The sequence below is a fragment of the Scyliorhinus canicula genome, chromosome 16 (assembly GCF_902713615.1).
Source record: "Scyliorhinus canicula chromosome 16, sScyCan1.1, whole genome shotgun sequence".
In the NCBI taxonomy this organism is placed as follows: Eukaryota; Metazoa; Chordata; class Chondrichthyes; order Carcharhiniformes; family Scyliorhinidae; genus Scyliorhinus; species Scyliorhinus canicula.
Window position 1 is genome coordinate 71212554 of NC_052161.1, and position 21101 is coordinate 71233654.

A 21101-nucleotide genomic window follows, 5' to 3' on the forward strand; every position below is an offset into this window, starting at 1 on the left:
AAACAACGCAGAACCTGGACCAATTCCGCTACTGTTAAGGGGCTAGCACCAGCGCCACATGGAACACAATCGATTCTAATGAAAAACGGTGCCGGATTTGCCAGATTGACATTCAGGAGGCCGACAAGCTGCAGCCGCATATACACACTGTACTCACCATACACGTCATGCCAGCCAACAAGATGGCAGCGAAGAGAGCAGCCCTGAGGTTTACTGATGCCAGCTGGAGACCCTCTTGGACGCAGTGGAGGAGTGGCGGATGACCTTGTACCCTGGCTCGGGAAGGAGGCTGTCGCCGTTCGCTGTACCTGGGCGCAGGTGGCAGAGGCCATGAGCGCCGTGGGCAAAACCATCCAGACGGGCCAGCAGTGCCGGAAAAAACTGCAGAACTCCTCAGGATGGCCAGGGTGAGTAGGTAGCACTTTGCCCCTGGTAGTAACCCGCATCCCACACACCCGTAACCCAATCTCCCCCACCAGGATAATGGCCGAACCCCCACCCTGCACTACATACGGCTAACCATACCGGCTGCCATGGCCAGGTGCCCTTGCTACTGAGGCCACTAGCTACACACCCCCTGGGCTGCATGCGTCCGACTGTCAATCACTTCCCCCCCCCCCCCCGCCCCGACCATGAGAATTAAGAACAAAGAACAAAGAAAAGTACAGCACAGGAACAAGCCCTTCAGCCCTCCAAGCCTGTGCTGACCATGCTGCCCGTCTAAACTAAAATCTTCTACACCTAGGGGTCCATATCCCTCTATTCCCATCCTATTCATGTATTTGTCAAGATGCTCCTTAAACGTCACTGTTGTCCCTGTTTCCACCACCTACTCCGATAGCGAGTTCAAGGCACCCACTACCCTCTGTGTGAAAAACTTACCTCGTACATCTCCTCTAAACCTTGCCCCTCGCACCTTAAACCTATGCCCCCTAGTAATTGACCCCTCTACCCTGGGAAAAAGTCTCTGACTATCCACTCTGTCTGTGCCCCTCATAATTTTGTAAACCTCTATCAGGTCGTCCCTCAATCTTCTTCATTCCAGTGAGAACAAACCAAGTTTATTCATCCTCTCCTCGTAGCTAATGCCCTCCACACCAGGCAACATCCTGGTAAATCTCTTCTGCACCCTCTCTAAAGCCTCCACATCCTTCTGGTAGTGTGGCGGCCAGAATTGAACACTATACTCCAAGTGTGGCCTAATTAAGGTTCTATACAGCTGCAACATGACTTGCCAATTTTTATACTCAATGCCCCGGCCAAAGAAGGCAAGCATGCCGTATGCCTTCTTGACTACCTTCTCCACCTGCGTTGCCCCTTTCAGTGACCTATGGACCTGTACACCAAGATCTCTCTGACTGTCAATACTCTTGAGGGTTCTACCATTCACTGTATATTCCCTACCTGTATTAGACCTTCCAAAATGCATCACCTCACATTTGAGAAGGCTGCCGGGAGAAGAAGACAGGAGGGGGACCGCCGGACCTGCGGCCCCTCACCGTAGCCGATCAGAGGGCCCTGGATGTGGTCGGCGGCCTGGATGAACAGGAGGTTGCTGAGGTGGAGGTTGGCTACGGGCGAGGAAGTGCTAAGTTGCGGTTCCCTTTGACACCTGTGTCAACCATTCCCCCCCCCCCCCCCACGCACACCACCCTCACCCCCACAGCACCCTCACCCCAAAACCATCCTCGCTCCAACACCATCCTCACCCCATACCATCAAACCCCCCTCCCACCCGGCCCGCGATCTCAACATGCGTCTTGTCCTGTGTCTCAGAGGACCTGCTGGTAATGGGTCGGGTCCATCTGGCGTCCCCCGCCCCCAGCCAGTGTCACAGCCTGGGCCCCCCTGTGAATCGAGCAGTGACGCTAAGAGCGGCTTGGACACCCGCCCTCCGCCCGAGACTCTGGAGACCCCGGGGCTCGGGTCAGAGGATACATGATTTTCTGTCACAGCTGTCTACAATACCCTCCACCATCCCAGAGACAATCACCTCGGTTGGGCACGTTAGTGAAGAGGCTCCTGGGACACTGTCTGGTGCGCAACACACAGTTGACCAGTATAGAAGGTGGAGGTAGAAGCACCTGAGGGTTCGGACAGTTGGAGGGAGGCCGATCCCAGGGACTAGCTACCATCCAGACGGGCCTCAAGCTTCTGGAACAAACAGTCCTATCGATAGTGGAAATGTAGTCGCAGAGCCAGGGACTGCATGAAGGATTGTTGGAGAGCATCCAGCACCTGCAGGTGCAGTTGGAGGAGTTGCAGGAGCAGGGTGTGGTGGTGACAATGTGTGCCACCCAGGCCAACACCGCACGGGTGGCGTCCGCGGTGGAGGCAATGGGCCGATGGTTTTGGGTATGGATCAGCATGTCCAAGGCCTGGGGCAGGCGCTGACCAAGGCGCATTACAGGGTTGCCGACTCACAAGCAACCATGTCCCAGAGCCACCTGGAAATCGCAGCAGTGCTCCTGAGCATGGCCGTGGCTGGGAATGTCAGCAGCATTGCCCATGTGTTGGCCAACGTGGCGCAGACGCAGAGGGAAGTGGCCCAATCCCAGAGGAGAGATGGTGCAGTCACTGGTTGATGTGACACAAACCCAGAAGGTGGTGGCATAGACGCCGCGTGATGGTCCACTCCGTGTGCTCCATGGCCGCAAGCATGGGGACCCTGGTTGAGATCAGAGTGGGCCTCCAGGAATGGCAGTGCCAGGTGGCGGGGGAGCCTCAGGGGATAGCTCTCCTCGGACCCCCGCCCCATGCAATAGCCCAGAGACCATTGGGCACCCTGAGAGAGGAGGAGGTGATGGGCCTCGTGCCGGTGACTCCCATATGGCACACAGCGTGTCAAATCCTCAGATCGATTAAGCAGCCTTTTGGTACTTTGGACCCAGACTTAAATCTCGGCTTCGAGTTGGAAATGTCCAATTGGACCAAACCAGCGATTTCCGTGTTGGGGATGTGAAACTGTTGGTAAGTTAAATTTGCAAAATACAAGGTGGAATTATTTGGTTGCCATGCAACAACTTGGCTTTTAAGTCTGCAGAACTGAATGCAATTTACCGTCATAAGTGAGGAAGATCAATTATATTAATTTTAAATGTATAAAAGTGCGAACAGGCTGACCTGAGTAGTAAGTGAACACGGTGTGGGTCACGAGGGACAGCCAGTTGGTAAAAGTAGGTCGCCAGGAAAAAAGTTTGAAGAAAACTGATCTAGATGTAGAATCAGTTTGGGTGGAGCTAAGAAGCAGCAAGAGGTGGAAAACAATATTGGGATTGTTTATCGGCCTCCAAACAGTAGTGGTAAGGTGGGGGTTGGCACTAAACAGGAAATTAGAGATGCATGTAACAAGTATGCCACAGTATTGATTCTGGAACAGTACCGACAGACTGGAAGGTGACAAATGTAACCCTGTGATTTAAAAAAGGAGGGCGGGAGAAGACAGGGAATTACAGACTGGTTAGCCTAACATCAATAGTAGGGAAAATTCTAGAGTTTATTATAAAGGATGTGGTAGCAGGACACTTCGAAAATATTAACAGGATTCGACAAATTCAACATAAATTTTTTAAAAATAAATTTAAAGTACCCAATTCTTTTTTTCCAATTAAGGGGCAATTTAGCGAGGCCAATCCACCTACCCTGCACATCTTTGGGTTGTGGGGATGAGACCCACGCAGACACGGGGAGAATGTGCAAACTGCACAAGGACAGTGACACGGAGCCGGAATCGAACCCGGGTCCTCGGTGCTGTGAGACTGCAGTGCTAACCAGTGCGCCACCGTGCCCGCCCTACGAAAGGGAAATCGTGTTTGACAAACCCACTGGAGTTTTTTGAGGACGTAGCTTATAATAGATAATGGTGAATCAATGGAAGTGGTGTAGTTGGATTTTTGTAAGCTTTTGATAATGTCCCACATAAGAGGTTAATGTGCAAATTTAAAGTGCATGGCACTCGGAGTAATAATTTGGCATGGATTGAGAATTGGTTAGCAGACAGGAAACAAAGAGTAGGAATAAATTAGTCTTTTTTGAAGTGGCAGGCAATGACCAGTGGGGTCGCGCAGAAATCATGCTGTTGACAGCCTGCAGGGCGCACACGTTTGGAGTGATACGGCCAGATACGCACTCGTTCGACCAACTCGTGGCACCTGTGGTGCAAGACTTTAACCCAACCCCATCAGTGATCATTCAAAGGTACTGGGCGGGATTCTCTGTTCCTGAGACTAAGTGCTGATGCTGGCGCAGGATTTGTGGAGTTCCACAGCAGCAAAACTGGCACCACACCTGGACCGAATCAGTGACTGTTAAGGACCTAACACCGGCATCACATGGAACACAATCCATTCCAATGAGAAGCGGTGCCGGTTTCGCCGGGTCCGAGATTGACACTCAGTAGGCTGAGAAGCGACAGACGTATATACACACTTCACTTCCCACTCACACCATCCCAGCCAACAAGATGGCAGCAAGGAGTGCAGCCCCAAGATTCACTCACGCCAAGCTGGAGACCTTCCTGGACGCAGTGGAGGAGAGGCAGTTTACCCTGTCCCCGGCCCGGGAAGGAGGTTGCATGACTTCCTCAGGGCGGCTAGGGTGTGTAGGCAACACTGTGCCCCTGGCACTAACCCACGTCCCACACACCCGTAACCCTACCCCACACCCCACCTGAGGGCAGCCGACACCCACCTTGCACCACATGCCGACACCCATACCGGCTGCCATGGCTGGGTGCCCTGGCCACTGAGGCCACCAGCTACACATCTCACTGCCGGGAGCAGGAGCAAACTGGAGGGGGATTGTCGGACCTGGGGCCCCTCACCGTGGCAAAGTAGAGGGCCCTGGACGTGGTCATTGGCCCGAAGGAAAGGGAGGTCGCCGGAATGGAAATTGGCTGCGGGAAAGGAAATGAGACTCTGCTTAGTTGCAGTTCCCAGTTACAAGTCTGTCATCTCCCCCACCAAAGCCACCCCCACACCATCTTCACCCCCCAGACCACCCTCACCCCCACCACCCTCCGGCCTGCGGTCCAATCATGCCTCTTGACTTGTGTCTTGCAGGACCTGGTGGTGATGGGGTGGTGTTGCCCCTCAGCCAGTGAGCCAAGCAGTGATGAGAGCAGCCCAACGGCAACCCTTGACCCAAGACTAAGGACACCCCGAAGCTCAAGTACGAGGATGACACAGATTTATTGTCACAGCTGTCTCCAACACCTTCTTGCATTCCAGAGACACTGATCCCAGAGTGGGCACTTTAGCGAAGAGGCTCCTGGGACACTCTCTGGTGGACACCACACAGCTAATCCAGTACATCAGGTGGAGGTAGGAACTCCCGAGGGGGGGGGGGGAGGGCGGTCAGAGGGTGGGCCGACCCCAGGAACTAGCTGCCATCCAGACCCGTTTTGGGCTTCTGGAACAGACAGTCACCACAATTGTGGAGATCCTGTCCTTGCCAAGATGTGGCATCTGATGCTGTACAGTGGCCTGCATCAACAGCTACCAGGGGAGTTGAAGGCTTTTTCCTCAAGGTTTCCGGAGCTGACCTTGGAAGACGGTATCCTCCTGTGGAGCACGAGGATTGTTGTTCTGGCAAATTGGCAGGCAATCGTGTTGAAGGACCTTTACAACGGGCACCTGGAGTGCCCAAAGTGAGGATGCTGACGAGACGTTGCGTCTGGTGGCCGGATTTGGACAAGGATGTCGAGATGTTGGCACAACAATGCTTCATCTGTTAAGAGCACCAGAATCATCTGTTAAGAGCACCAGAAGCAGACCACGGTGGCACTCCTACCCATTTGGGAAGAGACCGGGGGGGCCTTGGGGCGCATACACGCTGATTTTGCTGGTCCATTCCTGGGTTCAATGTTTGTTGTCCTGATGGATGCTTACTCCAAGTAGCTGCTGGTCCACAAGATGGCGACGATCACCTCCCAGGTGACCGTCGAGCGATTGCATATTTCTTTTTCCACCCATGGGATCCCTGAGGTGCGCATAACGGATAACAGGGCCTCTTTTATGAGCGAATAATTTGCCACTTTTGTGAAAAGTAACTGGATTTGTCATGTCCGCACTGCCCATACCATCCGGCATCAAATGGCTTGGCAGAGAGAGCCATGTGATGGATAATAGGGGTGAAAGAAAAAGATTTAGGGCTCGATGGACACCAGGCTGGCATGTTTTATATTCTCGTACAGGATCATGCCACATGCAGTGACTGGGATGGCCCACACTGATAGTTCTCCCTGACATTGGCGGGAAGGTGCGCCGTAACCAAGATTTGCAAGGGCATTGCCCAGTTCGACATTGACTTCTTCGACACTTCGCATCTGACAACACGGTGTTTATTCATAACTTCAACGACAGTGTTCGCTGGCTCTCTCGGATTGCCATCCATTAAGCAGGATCAGTCTCTTACCAAGTTTGGGTCTGGGGGCAACTAATATGATGGCATTTGTGCCGCATTTATTCATGGAGGTTACACCTTGTGAGGTTCCTCGGAAGAAATCTTTTAAAAAATAAATTTAGAATACCCAATTCATTTTTTTCCAATTAAGGGACAATTTAGCGAGGCCAATCCACCTACCCTGCGCATCTTTGGGTTGTGGGGGTGAGACCCACGCAGACACGGGAAGAATGTACAGACAGTGACCAGGGGCCGAGATCCAACCCGGGTCCTCAGCGCCACGAGGCAGCAGTGCTAACCACAGCGCCATCCCCCCTCAGAAGAAACCTATTTTATCCTCTGAGTCAGCTGCCGAACCCGCCTGCTGTGACGTCTCCAGTCTGTGTCAACGCCGACAGGTCCGACGTTGTATCTTCTGATTCTGAAATGGAGATGCAGACATCTGTGGTCTCGGACAGGATTTAACAGTTGTGTTGCCTCCTGTCGATCATCCATCACAGCATTCCTGCAACAGACGACATTCACCAGCGAGGTATACAGCGACTGATCCGGCGCATCAGCTACATGATGATTTGCCGGAACAGAAGCAAGTCTGACATCCTCCACTTGCCCGTTCTTTTTCTTCCCCTCCTCATCAGTCGTTGAGAGGATCTTTGGACTTTGGGGCGGAGGAATGTAATATCCCACACGGGACTTATGGGATGGGAATGATTATCTTGCCCGTGGCCTCGCGGAGTACGAGTTCCCCCGCTGACGTACGGGGAACTCTATAAACTATTGCATAAAAGATCGGCCATGAAGGCATCGGCCAGAGAAGGAATCTGGAAAGGATCTACCAGGTGGTGTATATACTGTTATAGTGAATAAACCTAAGTTCTTTATTTTACTCAGTGTGGACCATGTCCTTATTAAAGTCACAGCCTCAGGATACCAGCTCGGTCATTCAGGACTGAGAGGAGGAGAAACGTCAGCACTCAGAGGGCGGTGATCCTGTGGAATTGTCTCTCACAGAAAGCTGTGGAGCCAAGTCACCGAATAGAATTTAAAATTTAAATAGATTTCCGGACTCTAAAGGCATCAAGGGGTGTGGTGAAAATGTGGGAGAATGTGGTTTTTTTTGTAAAATATTTTTATTCTCCATTTTCACGTTTTCTTCAAAGTTTACACCCCACCAACAAGCGGTAAACGGTAACAAATACAAAGTCAATCCCCTGATCAACAACAACGATCCCATCCTCCCACCACCCCAAACAACGACCCACCTGACAATATAAGCATCAAATACAAGAAACCCTCCCACGGTGGGACAAACAAAGGAGAAAAAAAAGAAAAAGGAATCAGGAATCGCCTATGGTCACCGTTAACCGATAGAGTTCACCCCCCTTCCGCCTAACATTCAATGCCATCCAATCCCCGAAAGAGTATCGTAAATGACACCCACGCATTGCAAGTCCTCCCCCCCTCACCGACTCCTCCCCTCCACCTCCTCTTACAAAACTCCCCCCCCCCCCCAATCTCTGTTCCTTCCCCCCAACTTTCCACCCCGGCTAGACTCATCGGGACCTGTTCTGCCAGGCTCCGATGGCCGCAGCCCCTCCCCCCACCTCACTCCCGTTCACTGGCCGGCTTAAACCGGCCAGCTTGGAGGTTCCCACCCGGGTCTCTTACCCCCTTGCCCGGTCCCAGGAAAACCAAGAAATCCCCTTTAGCACACAACCCCCGCATACACACCCACATCCCAAAGAACCCTCATTGCAAGCGAAAGTCCCATCTCTTCCCTTTTCCAAGTACATACAATGTTAGCTCATTTAGCACATACATCAGCCCCAGTGAAAAAATACAGTTACATGAGGCTACATCGGTACATGACCACTTCTCAACAGTGCTTCAGTTCTCCTGCCTTCGCAAACTCCTCCGCTGCTTCCGCCGTCCCAAAATAAAAGTCCTTGACTTTGGAGGTCACCCTCAACGTAGCTGGGTATACTATGTACCTTACTGATGTACAGTGCCTTCTAGCCCACTGCACCACCCGCTTCTGCTTTGCTCAGCACAGGACCTTCTCCTTCACACTGTACCTACGGAAACACAGAGTCACTATTCTTGGCAGCTCACTCTCCTTTGGTACAGGCCTCCACGACCAATGAGCCCGATCCAGTTCATATCGGGAGGGATTATCCCCCTCCCCCAATAGCTTTGCCAACATCGTGGCAAAATACTCAGTCAGCCTTAGGCCTTCCTGGAGAAGACCCACAATCCTCAGATTCTGTCACCTGGATCTGTTTTCCAAGTCGTCCATTTTGGCTCGCAGACCCTTGTTGATCTCTATCACCTTCCGCATCTCCTTCCCCATCGAGATAATTTGATCACTGTGCTGCAATAATATCTCTTCCACTTCCTTCAGCGCCTCACCTTGCTCCCGCACCTCCACCACTGCGCTCGCCCCCGCCGTCCTCACCGGGGCAATCGCCTCCTCCACCAGCACTTTCAATACCACCTCCATCTCCTTCCTCATTGCCTCCATGTGTTTTGTGAACTGCCTTTCGAGTTCCGCGGCCATCACCTTAGTCATTTCTTCAGCCGTGAGCAATGCGGCCTACCCTGGTGCCCCAGCTTCCACTTTCCTTGCCGTCCCCGCGGTGACCTTTCCACTCCCCGACAGACTTTCAGCCGCTTTTTTCACAGCCGTTTTTTTTTAAACTTGTTTTCAACATTTCCCTTCACTGGGCCTTCTCCCTGCTTTTGCCACCTCTGTTGCCCCTGGGACCGGGCGTTAAACCCCGAAAATGCCGTTCCTCAACGGGAGCCCTCCAATGTGCGGCTGCCTCCCGCTCTCTGTCACCGGAAGTCCATGTGGGAGTATGTGTTGAGATAGAGGATCAACCAGGATCGTATTGAATGGCGGAGCAGACTCAAATGCCAAATGGCCTACTCCCACTCCTACTTGCTATGTTCCTATGTCTCATCTAAAATGGCAGGCACCAGGATGGCATCAGCAAACCAGCCTGCCGGACGTGCTGGCATTTTAGGTCCTTTTCTGCCTCTGTTGCGCGCATGATAAGCTTGTAAACTCTACCTATAAAGTCATTACAGCACAAAATGAGACCATTCAGCCCAAACTCAACAGGGTTCCTGCTCCACATCATATTTTTTATATCTGTTATATTTCCTTCATTTTAGATCCCCAGATAGGATAGTCACATGGAACGTGAGAGGGCTAGGAGGTCAAGAGGTCACGGGTGCTTGCGCATCTTAAATGTTTGAAAGCCTATGTAGCAATGCTGCAGGAGACTCGCTTGAGGATGAAAGACCAGGTAAGACTTAAAAAGGGCTGGGTTAGTCAGCTGTTTCACTCTCGACTTGACGGAAGGGCTCGAGGGGTAGCGGTAATGGTCAGCAAAAGAGTTCGCTTCCAGGTGGAGAAGGTGGTGGCAGACCGGGAGGGTAGATATGTGATTGTGACAGGGGCGCTGGAGGGGAGGTTAGTGGCGCTGTTAAGTGTATACGGTCCCAATTGGGATGATGTGGGATTCGCAAAGAAGGTGTTCGGGGCCATCCCTGACTTGGACACACACAAACTTATAGTGGGGGCGGACTGGAACTTGGTGCAAGAGCCAAGGTTGGACAGGTCACGGCCGCGCTCACTGGTCCCATCAGGGCTGGGGGGGGGGGGGGGGGGGGGGGGGGGGGGCGAGCGCGTTAGCTGGGCTAATGGTGGAAATGGGATGGGTGGACCCTTGGAGATTTCTGCACCCGAGGGAGCGGGAGTACTCATTTTTCTCAGCAGTCCATAAGGCATACTTGCAGGTCGACTTTTCCATGGTGGGAAAGGCTTTGCTGGCTGGGATTAAGGGGTTGGAATACTCGGCAATTGCAGTGTCAGATCATGCTCCGCATTGGGTGGATATGGTGCTGAAGAAGGGGGTAGCGCAGAGGCCGGGGTGGAAATAAGATGTATTCTGTGACAAAATTGAAACGGTAATTAAGGAATATGTAGGTTTCAACTGTACGGGTGAGATGTCGAAGGCGGTTGTCTGGGAGGCTCTAAAGGCGGTGGTGAGGGGACCAGGGTGGACAAAGAAGAGAGGTTGGTGTGGCAGAGGGTAATAGATGAGGTGTTGGAGGTAGATAGGAGCTATGCAGAGGATGGGGACCCAGCAAAGCTTGAAAAGAGGAAGGAACTACAGGCGAGCTTTGACCTGTTATTGATATGGGGATTGACATACTGACAACCTGCACATCTTTGGACTGTGGGAGGAAATCGGAGCACCCGGAGGACACCCACACAGGAACGGGGAGAAACTGCAAACTTCACAGAGACAGTCACCCATGGCTGGAATTGAACGGGGTCCCTGGAGCTGTGAGGCAGCAGTGCTAACCACTGTGCCACCGTGCCACTCCATTTATAAATAGATACAGCTTACCCATAGCAAACAAAGAGTAGGTAGTGATTTGGAAGCTAGAATCTCTCCTGAAAATCTAATTAGCACAAGAATCATGATGTTGCAGGTGAGTACCCCTGTAAACGCTGTTTCTGAGACCAGTCCTGCTTGATTTTACTCATTGGTTGGACACTGGGTGAGATTTACCACGATTTTCAGTTACAGTGTTATGGGCCAGGATTTAGAGAACCCCATAGTGAATCATGGAGTTCACCTGACCCACAACTTTTAATAGATTGTGGTATGGGGAGCACACGGCCCACTCTACAGGTGCGGTACAGCAGAAATAGAAAAGTATTTTTTAAAGCAAAATAATGTTTATTCTATGAACTCAAGTTAACCTTTTTAAAAGATACAGTGAACATCTTAGCAACCATCAATTCAAATACAACCCCCAAAGAATATAACACTAAGTAATCCTTAATAACTTCCCAAACAACATCCAGAAGACAAAAGAAACACCTTGTAACAGAAGCACATTAGATTTACATTCATTCTTGAAAATATTTGTAATTCTGAATTCACCAAATAATCAAGAGATAGTCTTTTCATGGCAGAGAGAACAGCAGTACACCTGCTTTGTCTGGCTTCAGCTCCAACACACTGAAAAACAAAACCAAAAAAAAAACACAGACACACCCAAGCTTTTCTCAAAGTGAAACTAAAAAACAGAGCCACAGCTCAGCTCCACCCACACTCTGACATCACTGGAGTAACATGAGCAGCCAAACATTTCTCAAAGTGACATTATCATGACCACAGTGTCGCCTGGGTGCTAGCTGCAATTTTAACATAAGACACCTTGCCCGTCTCCAAAAATGTGTAGTTAGAATGGTGACCACATCGGGAACTTGGTGGCCATGAACCCTCCAGACCTCTTTTAACCACCATCCCACCTCATTTCCAACAGGTGGGCAGGGTTTAAATCTGGAATCTTGGTGTTTGTACATTGCAATTAAACCAAAACAGGATTCCAAGCTGTGTCCATGGCAACGCTGCATGAGATTTATGCAGCAAGACTGCCATAAATAATTAACAAATTTAATTAGGCAGTGTCTTTAAAAGGAGCTTGAGTTTCAGGCCAGTTTTACTGGAGCGATTTATCTGTTATGATCAGATGCATTTGCTTCAGGCGCATTCAAGGTCACCACACTGTAATTTTGGAGGTATTGTGGAGCAGTTTGGATCTATGTCAGACCCTGTTAACCCTTCCCAAATATTTCAACCCGTCTGAGAATCTGGCTGACACATGGAAATAGAGCAGTCTCAACTTGCATCTCCAGACTGCCCTCAATTCTCACAAGTAGAGCCGTCATTGCTTAACCCTTTGCTGACCACAACAGTGGCTCTGAGAATATTCTGCTGTTCAATTAACACAAAAATGAATATTTCCAATATTCCTCCACGTTTTACTGTTTTTACTGTCACAATGAGCACTAATAAGCTGTTACAGAGTTTACATTCGGCCATTCATTCATTTAATCACTATGACCCATTCAGTACTTAAGCTGCCTTGTGAGAAGTTGGTTTTCTCAATGGAAATCTCAAAATATAACCACACACTGGAGTGGTCCATTCAATTGCCTTTAATAAAGCACCTTTCACTCCTCGGGATGTCAAAGTGATTCAAAACCAATGACGTTCTTCTTGAAGTACCTATCCTGTCATTAGCACAGCAGCCAATTTTCACACAGCAAGATCCCACGTGCAATAAATAAAATAAATGACTTGCTAGTTGGTTGAGAGGTGAACATCGGTTGAGACACTGGGAATAGTAAACTGTGCTTTGTTTAATAGTGCCCTGGACTCTTTTATGTCCATCTGAATGTACAGAAGAGGCCTCAGTTTAATATCCCAGTTGAAAGAAAACACTCTTTCAGGTACTGCATTCAGGTGTGTCAGCTTAAATCATCTGTTCAAATCTCTGGAGTGAAGCCTGAATCCGCACGTTTTGGATTCAGAAGTAAAAATGGCTATCCATTGAACCACAGCAGATAACAGCAGCTTAATTTGCTATACTAATTTGCTATATCCAACATTTTAAAAACTAAATCACAGACATAAGGAAAGTGGAAATCAAGCTAGGCAGGGATTGATTAGGAAGGGTGCTCGAGGAAGGTAAAGAGGTGGGGTTTTGAGGGTGGAGGGTTAGGGCAGAAATTCCACAGAGGAGGAAGGGCGAGACTGGAGGTTCTGCCATCTCTAGAGTGCCGAATGGAGTAAGAGGAAGCAAAGAACACCCAAGGTAGAGAGGAATAACCCGTTTCAGAGGGATCTGGGAACAGATTCGAGGGATGGGATGGAGACATTCTGTGGAGGGATTTATGGAAGTGCAAGAATTTTGAACTGCTTGGCTTGAGGATGAATATACATTGTTAATCAGTGAAAATGCTGGGAGCTGGGCAGGTGGGATTTAATGCAAGAAGGGTACCTGGACCAGAAGTGAGGGAAGTTGGAAAATTGAGATCTGTTGAGTCTGAAGATGGCAACAACCGGCAAACAGTTTTCAGTGAGAAGGCAGAGGTAGGACAAGAGGCAGCCAATGGTCTGTGCGGGACATCAGTTATGGGGTTTGAAGTTCAGATAAAGATATAACAACACTCCACTATTATGAACAGTCTAGTCAGCCCTAGAAAGCGGTCAGGAAGCCGTGTCTACCCCCCACAACCCAAAGATGTGCAGGGTAGGTGAATTGACCACACTAAATTGCCCCTTAATTGAAAAAAAAGAATTGGCTACTCTAAAAAAAAATTTAATTTAAAAAAGAAAGTGTAGGGCAGCACGGTGGTCTAGTTGTTAGCACAACCGCCTCACGGCGCTGAGGTCCCAGGTTCGATCCCGGCTCTCGGTCACTGTCCGTGTGGAGTTTGCACATTCTCCCCGTGTCTGCGTGGGTTTCGCCCCCACAACCCAAAAATGTGCAGAGTAGGTGGATTGGCCATGCTAAATTGCCCCTTAATTGGAAAAAATAATTGGGTAATCTAAATTTATAAAAAAAAAGAAAGTGGTCCAGAGGTAAGATGAAGTTAGTGGGTGGGCAGGGAATGGAGCATATGGGCAGGAGGGCGGGTGTAGTATGAAGTTTTGAGATACCAGCAGACATTGGGAACATACTGATTCAAGCAGATTAGTGCACAGTAACACATTCTCCAGTGGAGAACATTTGGAGATCAGAGATCTGAGCACAATTGCATCATGGTTCCATGTTTTTTTTTTTGCAGATTCTGAGACCTGATGATTCCTCCTGCATTCTAAGCACTGAATCTATTTCTGGTATGCTTCGATACTGACTCATCAAAATTTCAGTGCATTGCTGAGAGGCATTGTCCTTGCTTGACACAGCAAAAGTGCCATTTCCTCTCTGTGATTGAAGAAAAAAGGTGCGATGTGCAATACACAAGAACATTAGATGTCAAGGGCAGGAGGTGGCCATCTATCCATTCAGTGTATCCCTCCAGCAGTCGCACAATTTGGTCAGGACCGGCTCGAAGTTTGTTAGCAACTTGGGAAAATTGAATTTTAGCGCCCTAAAGACTTTTTGCCATTTTCCTTACTACTTCAGAATGACAAACATAGTGATAAAGATTTTATTACAGTTACTAACTGAAACTTTAAGACATTTTCAATTTTAGGAATTAATTTCATGGTAATAAAATAGAAGCAATGAAAAATAGAATTGAAGTTATTACCCTGTGTAAATAAGTAAAAAAAATTGAAAGGAAAAGAAATACCAAAAATAAATCAAAGACAACAGAAGTGTAATTCCTTACATTATCCTGACCAATTTTTTTCCTTGACTTTAGATATGCAAATTGTTTATATCTCTGGGGCGGCACGGTGGCACAGTGGTTAGCACTGCTGACTCACAGCGCCAGGGACCGAGGTTCAATTCCAGCCTTGGAATGCTTGCGCATTCTCCCTCTGTCTGCATGGGTTTCCTCCGGGTGATCACCCTACTCAAACCCACGTATCCACCCTATACCCGTAACCCAACAACCTCCCCCTTAACCCTACTTTTATTAGGACACTACGGGCAATTTAGCATGGCCAATCCACCTAACCCGCACATCTTTGGACTGTGGGAGGAAACCGGAGCACCCGGAGGAAACCCACGCACACAGGGGGAGGACGTGCAGACTCCACACAGACAGTGACCCAGCCGGGAATCGAACCTGGGAGCTGTGAAGCATTTATGCTAACCACCATGCTATCCTGCTGCCCATTTGTCATGGAAGATTTTGCTTGGCATTCTCCAGCCGTTAGGATTCTCAGCGGCGTGGGGTAGCTCCAATAGGAAATCCCATCGACAAGCGGCGGAATAAGAGAGTCCCCTGCCAGCGAACGGTGCGCCGCCAGGAAACACGCGGCTGGAGGACTGGAGAATCCCGCCCTCTCACACCAGGCCATCTTAGTCGTTTGTTCTTAAAGTTGCTACCTTTTGTTGCAGTTTCCTCTACTCTAACATTCTCCCTCTTTTCAGTTCAGACAAAGGGTCTATGATTTGAAACATTCATTCTGTTTCTCTCCTAATAGATACTGGCAGATCTGCTGAGTTGTTCCAGTGTCTTCTGTTTTTGTTTCAAATTCCAGCATCCGCAGTATTTTGCGTATTTATCTGAGTACCTCTTACATTTTATAAATATTGTAGATAATTGTTGTTCACAAGCACAAGATGTGACCGTACTCACCCATGCCAAGCCACATGGCAGGTTAAGGTGACCTGAAGTGTACTATTGGTTAATATGAAGTTATATAACACTAATTAAGCTTGAAATGCAGTATCACCTATCTTAAATAATTCAATTTTCCATTTAGTCATTAATCTTATTTTTATCTCCATTTTTTGACACCTCTTAGCACATTGCCCGCCAGGTGACCACCCTGTTAGCCCAGCATGAACCAGCCCTGTCTTTGGTCCAACTGCATTTTGAATTCCGAAATTGTTGTCTGTTCTTCCATCATACCTGATTATTTATTCCAAATGTTTATCGTTCTTTCAGCAATTTCTTTTCTCCAAGAGCAGGGAAAGCTAAAGTAAGGTTAAGTGGACGTATTCAAATTAATGAAAGATTTTGATCGAGCAGATAGGGAGGGGCTGTTTAGCACAGGGCTAAATCGCTGGCTTTGAAAGCAGACCAAGGCAGGCCAGCAGTACGGTTCAATTCGCGTAACAGCCCCCCCCCCCCGAACAGGTGCCGGAATGTGGCGACTAGTGTCTTTTCACAGTAACTTCATTTGAAGCCTACTTGTGACAATAAGCGATTTTCATTTCACTTCATTTCAAACAGTTTCCTCTGGCAGGAGGATACAGATTTAAGAGAGTTGACAAAATAACTGGGGAGGGAGATGACGAGAATTGTTTTCGAAGCAAGTTGTTGTGATCTGCTTGAGCAGGTGGTGGAAGCAGATTCAATAATAAACTTCAAAAGGATATTCGGTACATACTCAAAGGTAAGAATTGCAGGACTTCAGTGAAAGAGCAGAAGGTACTGGAACTAATGGCGGAATTTTATGATTTTTTTTCCAAAAGTGTGGTTCCGGACGAGAAAAGCAGAGGGTAGCCCTGCAGCTGCCTTACCGAATTTACGCACCAAACATTCAAGCACTCTGAGAAAAAAAGGAAAGGGCTGGGCAGGATGTTGTCATGCTGGTGGGACAGGCACTGAACAAGTCCACTCCGCTAGCTACCTCAGCCCCTGACCGATTGTACGCCATTTTTAAACGGCACTCCAATCCGATAAAAATTGAGGCAGGGAGGAACAATGTCAACGGGAACTCCCGCCAATGTAAAAGCCGGTTGGGGTATCCGATTGGATTCCCTGCCTAACTGGCTTTCCTACCCGCCAAAAACAGGAGCGGAATAACCGTTCCCAGGGCGGGATTCTCCCATTTTGAGACTAGGTGCCATGTCAGGGGCGGGAACGTGGAGTTTCCCACTGTGGAGGCTGGCGGGGAAACACGGCAAATCTTCCAGCCCCGACCTCATTAACTATGTAAGTGGGTATTTCTGTAGGCCTGATGGCAATTAATCTGCTGTTGTATCCAGGTACCATATTAGAAAGAGGCCCAAAGTCACTGACCCACTATTGAAGAAAGGTGGACTTCCTGAAAATGAATATGGATCTCCAGGAGCACTCTAAGACCTGAAGGGTCCTCCTGGGAACAAAGATGGATATCCTGGAACATTGTGAGGCTGGAAGATGGATGCCCTAATCTGGAAGGCCCACCTACAGATGCTCCCCCACTGCTGTAGTGTTCCAGGGTTGTGGCAGGCCTTCATCTTGAATTCCTTCTGCACTGTAGATTCTATGATAAGGCCTTGGTAGAATAAAGGGAGTAAGGCAAAGATTTATGTTGACCCTGACACCGTACCCAAATATTTCAGAGCACAGCCAGTCCCATACACTTTGCTCACCAAAGTAGAGACTGAACTCGAATGGTTAGAGAGCCTTGCGATAATATGACCAGTGCTGTTCACAGAGTGGGCTGCAACAGCAGTGCCCGTCCTCAAGCCCGACAAGTGGGGCAGCAAGGTAGCATAGTGGTTAGCACAATTGCTTCACAGCTCCAAGGTCCCAAGTCCCAGGTTCAATTCCCGGCTGGGTCACTGTCTGTGCGGAGTCTGCACGTCCTCCCCATGTCTGCGTGGGTTTCCTCCGGGAGCTCCAGTTTCCTCCCACAGTCCAAAGATGTGCAGGTTAGATGGATTGGCCATGCTAAATTGCCCTTAGTGTCCAAAAAGGTTAAGTGGGGGTTGCTGGGTTGCAGGGATAGGGTAGATACGTGGGCTTGAGTGGGTTGCTCTTTGTAAGGGCCAGTGTGGACTCGATGGGCCGAATGGCCTCCTCGTGTAGTGTAAATTCTATGAAATTCTATAAATTGGTCGCCTTTGCAGGGATTATAAACGAAAGGTTAATAAAGCCTCACTTTTAGATCAGGATCCCATGTCATGCCTTGAAGCTTTATTTGCTAAACTGGCAGTGGATCAAACTTTCACCAAATTAGATATGAGCCATGTTTACTGCTAGAATCATCCAGGAAGTACGTGACAATTAACACCCTTAGGGTGTATACAAATATACACGCCTGCCTTTCAGAGTCTTGTCGGCATGTATAATTTTTCAACGCATGATGAAGAACATTCTCCAAGAGTTAAATAAAGTGGCATTATACTCGGACGATATACAGGAGCCAGGGAAAAGGGCATTGAGCAAACCTGGAGGAGGTTTTCAGACAATTTCCTGGTGCAGCTATCCGTCTAAAGTGAGAAAAATATGTCTTCTAGTCAGGCAAAGTGATCTACTAGGATACCCAGTCGGTGAAAAAGGCCATATGATAAATGTCAGGTTATCAAAGAGGCACCGACCCCATGAAATAAACAGAATTAACATCTTTCCTAGGCCTCATAAACTACTACGGGAAATGTATCCCAAACTTGGCCACTTTATTGTCATCCCTGCACACACTGTTAAGAAACACCAGAAGTGGTTGTGTCAGGTGCCACAGGATGAAGCCTTCGTGAAGGTCAAGCAGCACTTACTATCATCAAACATCCTGTCTCATTACGACCCAAGACAGAACTGGTATTAACACGTGATGCCTCTCCATATGGAGTAGCATTACTGGGGCAGTGATTTCCCATCAATGGGACAATGGCACAGAGAGACCTATAGCTTATGTACCCAGAACATTGTCGGAGACGGAAAAATTGAAAAGGAGGGACTGGCTGTTATTTTTGGGGTGAAGAAATTTCACCCAAATGCCTACGGCCGACATTTCACAATCATGACAGACCATAAACCACTGCTGTGCCTTTTCAAAGAAGATAAAGCAATTCCCCCCTCGCCTTGGATCCAACATTAGCCATTATTGTTAGCGGCCTATGAATACTCTCTCAAGCACCACCCAGGAATATACATTGCCAATCCGGAGGCCCTGAGTCACCTCCAGCTGCCCACAAGCTTGGCCCCTCTGCCAGCATTGGAAGAAGTCATCATGACCTTGAATTTCCTACATGCCGTGCCAGAATCCTGGGAAGCAAATTCAAGCACAGACCCAAAAGGACTCCACATTTATAAAATTGCACAATTTGATCTTCAATGGTGGAACCCCACGTATGACATGATGTCCTTCCTCACTAACCGACAAGAGCTGAGTTAGAAGATGGCATCATCCTGTGAGGAGTCCAAGTAGTTTCCCCGCCCAGGTTGGTGCCCAATCCTGACGGAATTACACAATAGCACCCCAGGTATCCAAGATGAAAATGCTCGTAAGAAACTATGTCTGGCGGCCCGGCTCGATACAGGCATCAGGAATCTGGTGAAGCAGTGCTTCTCATGCCAGGAGAACCAGATGCTCCCACCTTCGGCCTCTTGTCACTCATGAAAATGGCCAGGAGGATGTGGACTATTAGGTTTCCTGTGACCTCGTTGGAATACATACTTCCCCATTAAGGGGTGGGACTTCCCCTGAACAAGGGAGGCCTGGCAGATATAAAAAACCTGACCCAAATGTGGGTCGCAGTGGAGTTTGCATATTGTATTGTTTGATTAAACCTTTTTGTTTTGCCTCCATCATCGATTCTGTGTGGTCATTCTGTCTAGATCCAACACTGGTGACAAGGATAAAGTGGAGTTGCCGACAGCGCCAACTTCTCAGGACTCACCCCACTTTTCAAAGACATCAGGAGGCTGCTTTACCAACAACAGAAATGCCACATATAGGAAAACGGGAAACCTTTGATGCAAGTACAGGTGACTGGGTCCAATATGTGGAACGAATGCAGTACATTTTTCGCACTAACGCCCTCCATGCCGTAACAAGGGTGGTACTCTCCGTAACTTTCGCCGGCCCCGCCAAACAGGCCAAGGCTTTGGCTGTCGAGCACGCTCAAGTCGGCGCCACCTCCGGTAAGAATATAGAAAATATAGAAACGCCAACCCGGATGTGGGCCGGGCCAGAGGACCTTCTGGGACTGGAGTATTTGTATTGTATAACTGAACCTTTTTGTTTTGCCTCCATCATTTCTTCCTTGTGGTCGCTCTGTCTGTATCCAACAGAATCCATGTTCCTTATTAAGGTCGGCATCCAAAGTGTGAGAAGCACATTGTACATCCTCCATGACTTCTCATGCAACAATAGGAAAACTCCGGCAAATTCTCTGTACATTCGGCATATCAGAAGTCATAGAACATAGAACATAGAACAGTACAGCACAGAACAGGCCCTTCGGCCCTCGATGTTGTGCCGAGCAATGATCACCCTACTCAAACCCACGTATCCACCCTATACCCGTAACCCAACAACCCCCCCTTAACCTTACTTTTGAGGACACTACGGGCAATTTAGCACGGCCAATCCACCTAACCCGCACATCTTTGGACTGTGGGAGGAAACCGGAGCACCCGGAGGAAACCCACGCACACACGGGGAGGACGTGCAGACTCCACACAGACAGTGACCCAGCCGGGAATCGAACCTGGGACCCTGGAGCTGTGAAGCATTTATGCTAACCACCATGCTACCGTGCTGCCCCATATCCGGCAACGATACTCCTCTTACCAGTGGTGAATTCCAGTCGAACAGCATTAAGCACATCCGAATGGCACCATACTATCCATCGTCTGATGGCCTGGCCGAACAGGCAGTTCATACATTCAAAACGGAACCGAAAGGGTCTTCAGAGCAGGAGATGCCATCTGTGTGCGAAACTTTGGAAATGGCTCCCAATGGATCCCAGGTGTTGCGCTGGAAAAGACTGATCCGGTTTCTTTTTTTTTTCCTTTTTTAAAAATAAATTTAGAGTACCCAATTATTTTTTCCAATTAAGGGGCAATATGATCCGGTTTCTGACAGTCAAAGTCCAAGGGAAGGATGTGATAAACAACCTGGGCCCAGTGAGAAGCAGGGAGCCCACGCTAGCGGGGAGACGCTTTCAGCAGACAGTGATGTCCCTGACGACCGTCGCAACTACCTTTGGCAAGTGGACTCAGCTTATGGGAGACCTGAGAGTCGTCGTTGTCGTTCTCCACCCCCCCCCCCCCCGCCCCCCCCGATTATGAAGATTTGGAATCTGAAATGGAGACTGAGTAGACTGATCCCCCGCCCTGGAGGCTGGCGCCGATGATGAGCCTTCGTCTGTGGCCCTTCGGTGCTCAGTTGCTTTCCAGTTGGTATCACTTCCCCCGATTCGGCGGCACTTGCGCATTGCGCCTCGTCACCATGGGATCCTCACAGGGACCACGGGGGATCGGTGATTGA

The 21101-nt window shown here is 49.0% G+C and overlaps 1 protein-coding gene across 1 annotated transcript; it reads left to right on the forward strand.

The window, feature by feature from the left end:
* Positions 1 to 9675: 9675 nt before the first annotated feature.
* LOC119950992 lies at positions 9676 to 20037 on the forward strand. The gene is made up of 3 exons (XM_038774023.1): positions 9676 to 9713; positions 14063 to 14114; positions 19445 to 20037. Exons 1-3 carry the CDS (start codon positions 9678 to 9680, stop codon positions 20035 to 20037), a joined length of 681 nt encoding a protein of 226 aa, XP_038629951.1. The 5' UTR covers positions 9676 to 9677.
* The last annotated feature ends 1064 nt before the right edge of the window (positions 20038 to 21101 follow it).

Coding starts and splice junctions, on each gene's coding strand:
- LOC119950992 (XM_038774023.1), top strand. CDS start 9,678: ATGCTGCAGGAGACTCGCTTGAGGATGAAAGACCAG. Junction 9,714..14,062: donor GCTTGAGGATGAAAGACCAG/GTAAGACTTAAA, acceptor TTTTTTTTGCAG/ATTCTGAGACCTGATGATTC. Junction 14,115..19,444: donor AAGCACTGAATCTATTTCTG/GTATGCTTCGAT, acceptor CATTCTGTCTAG/ATCCAACACTGGTGACAAGG.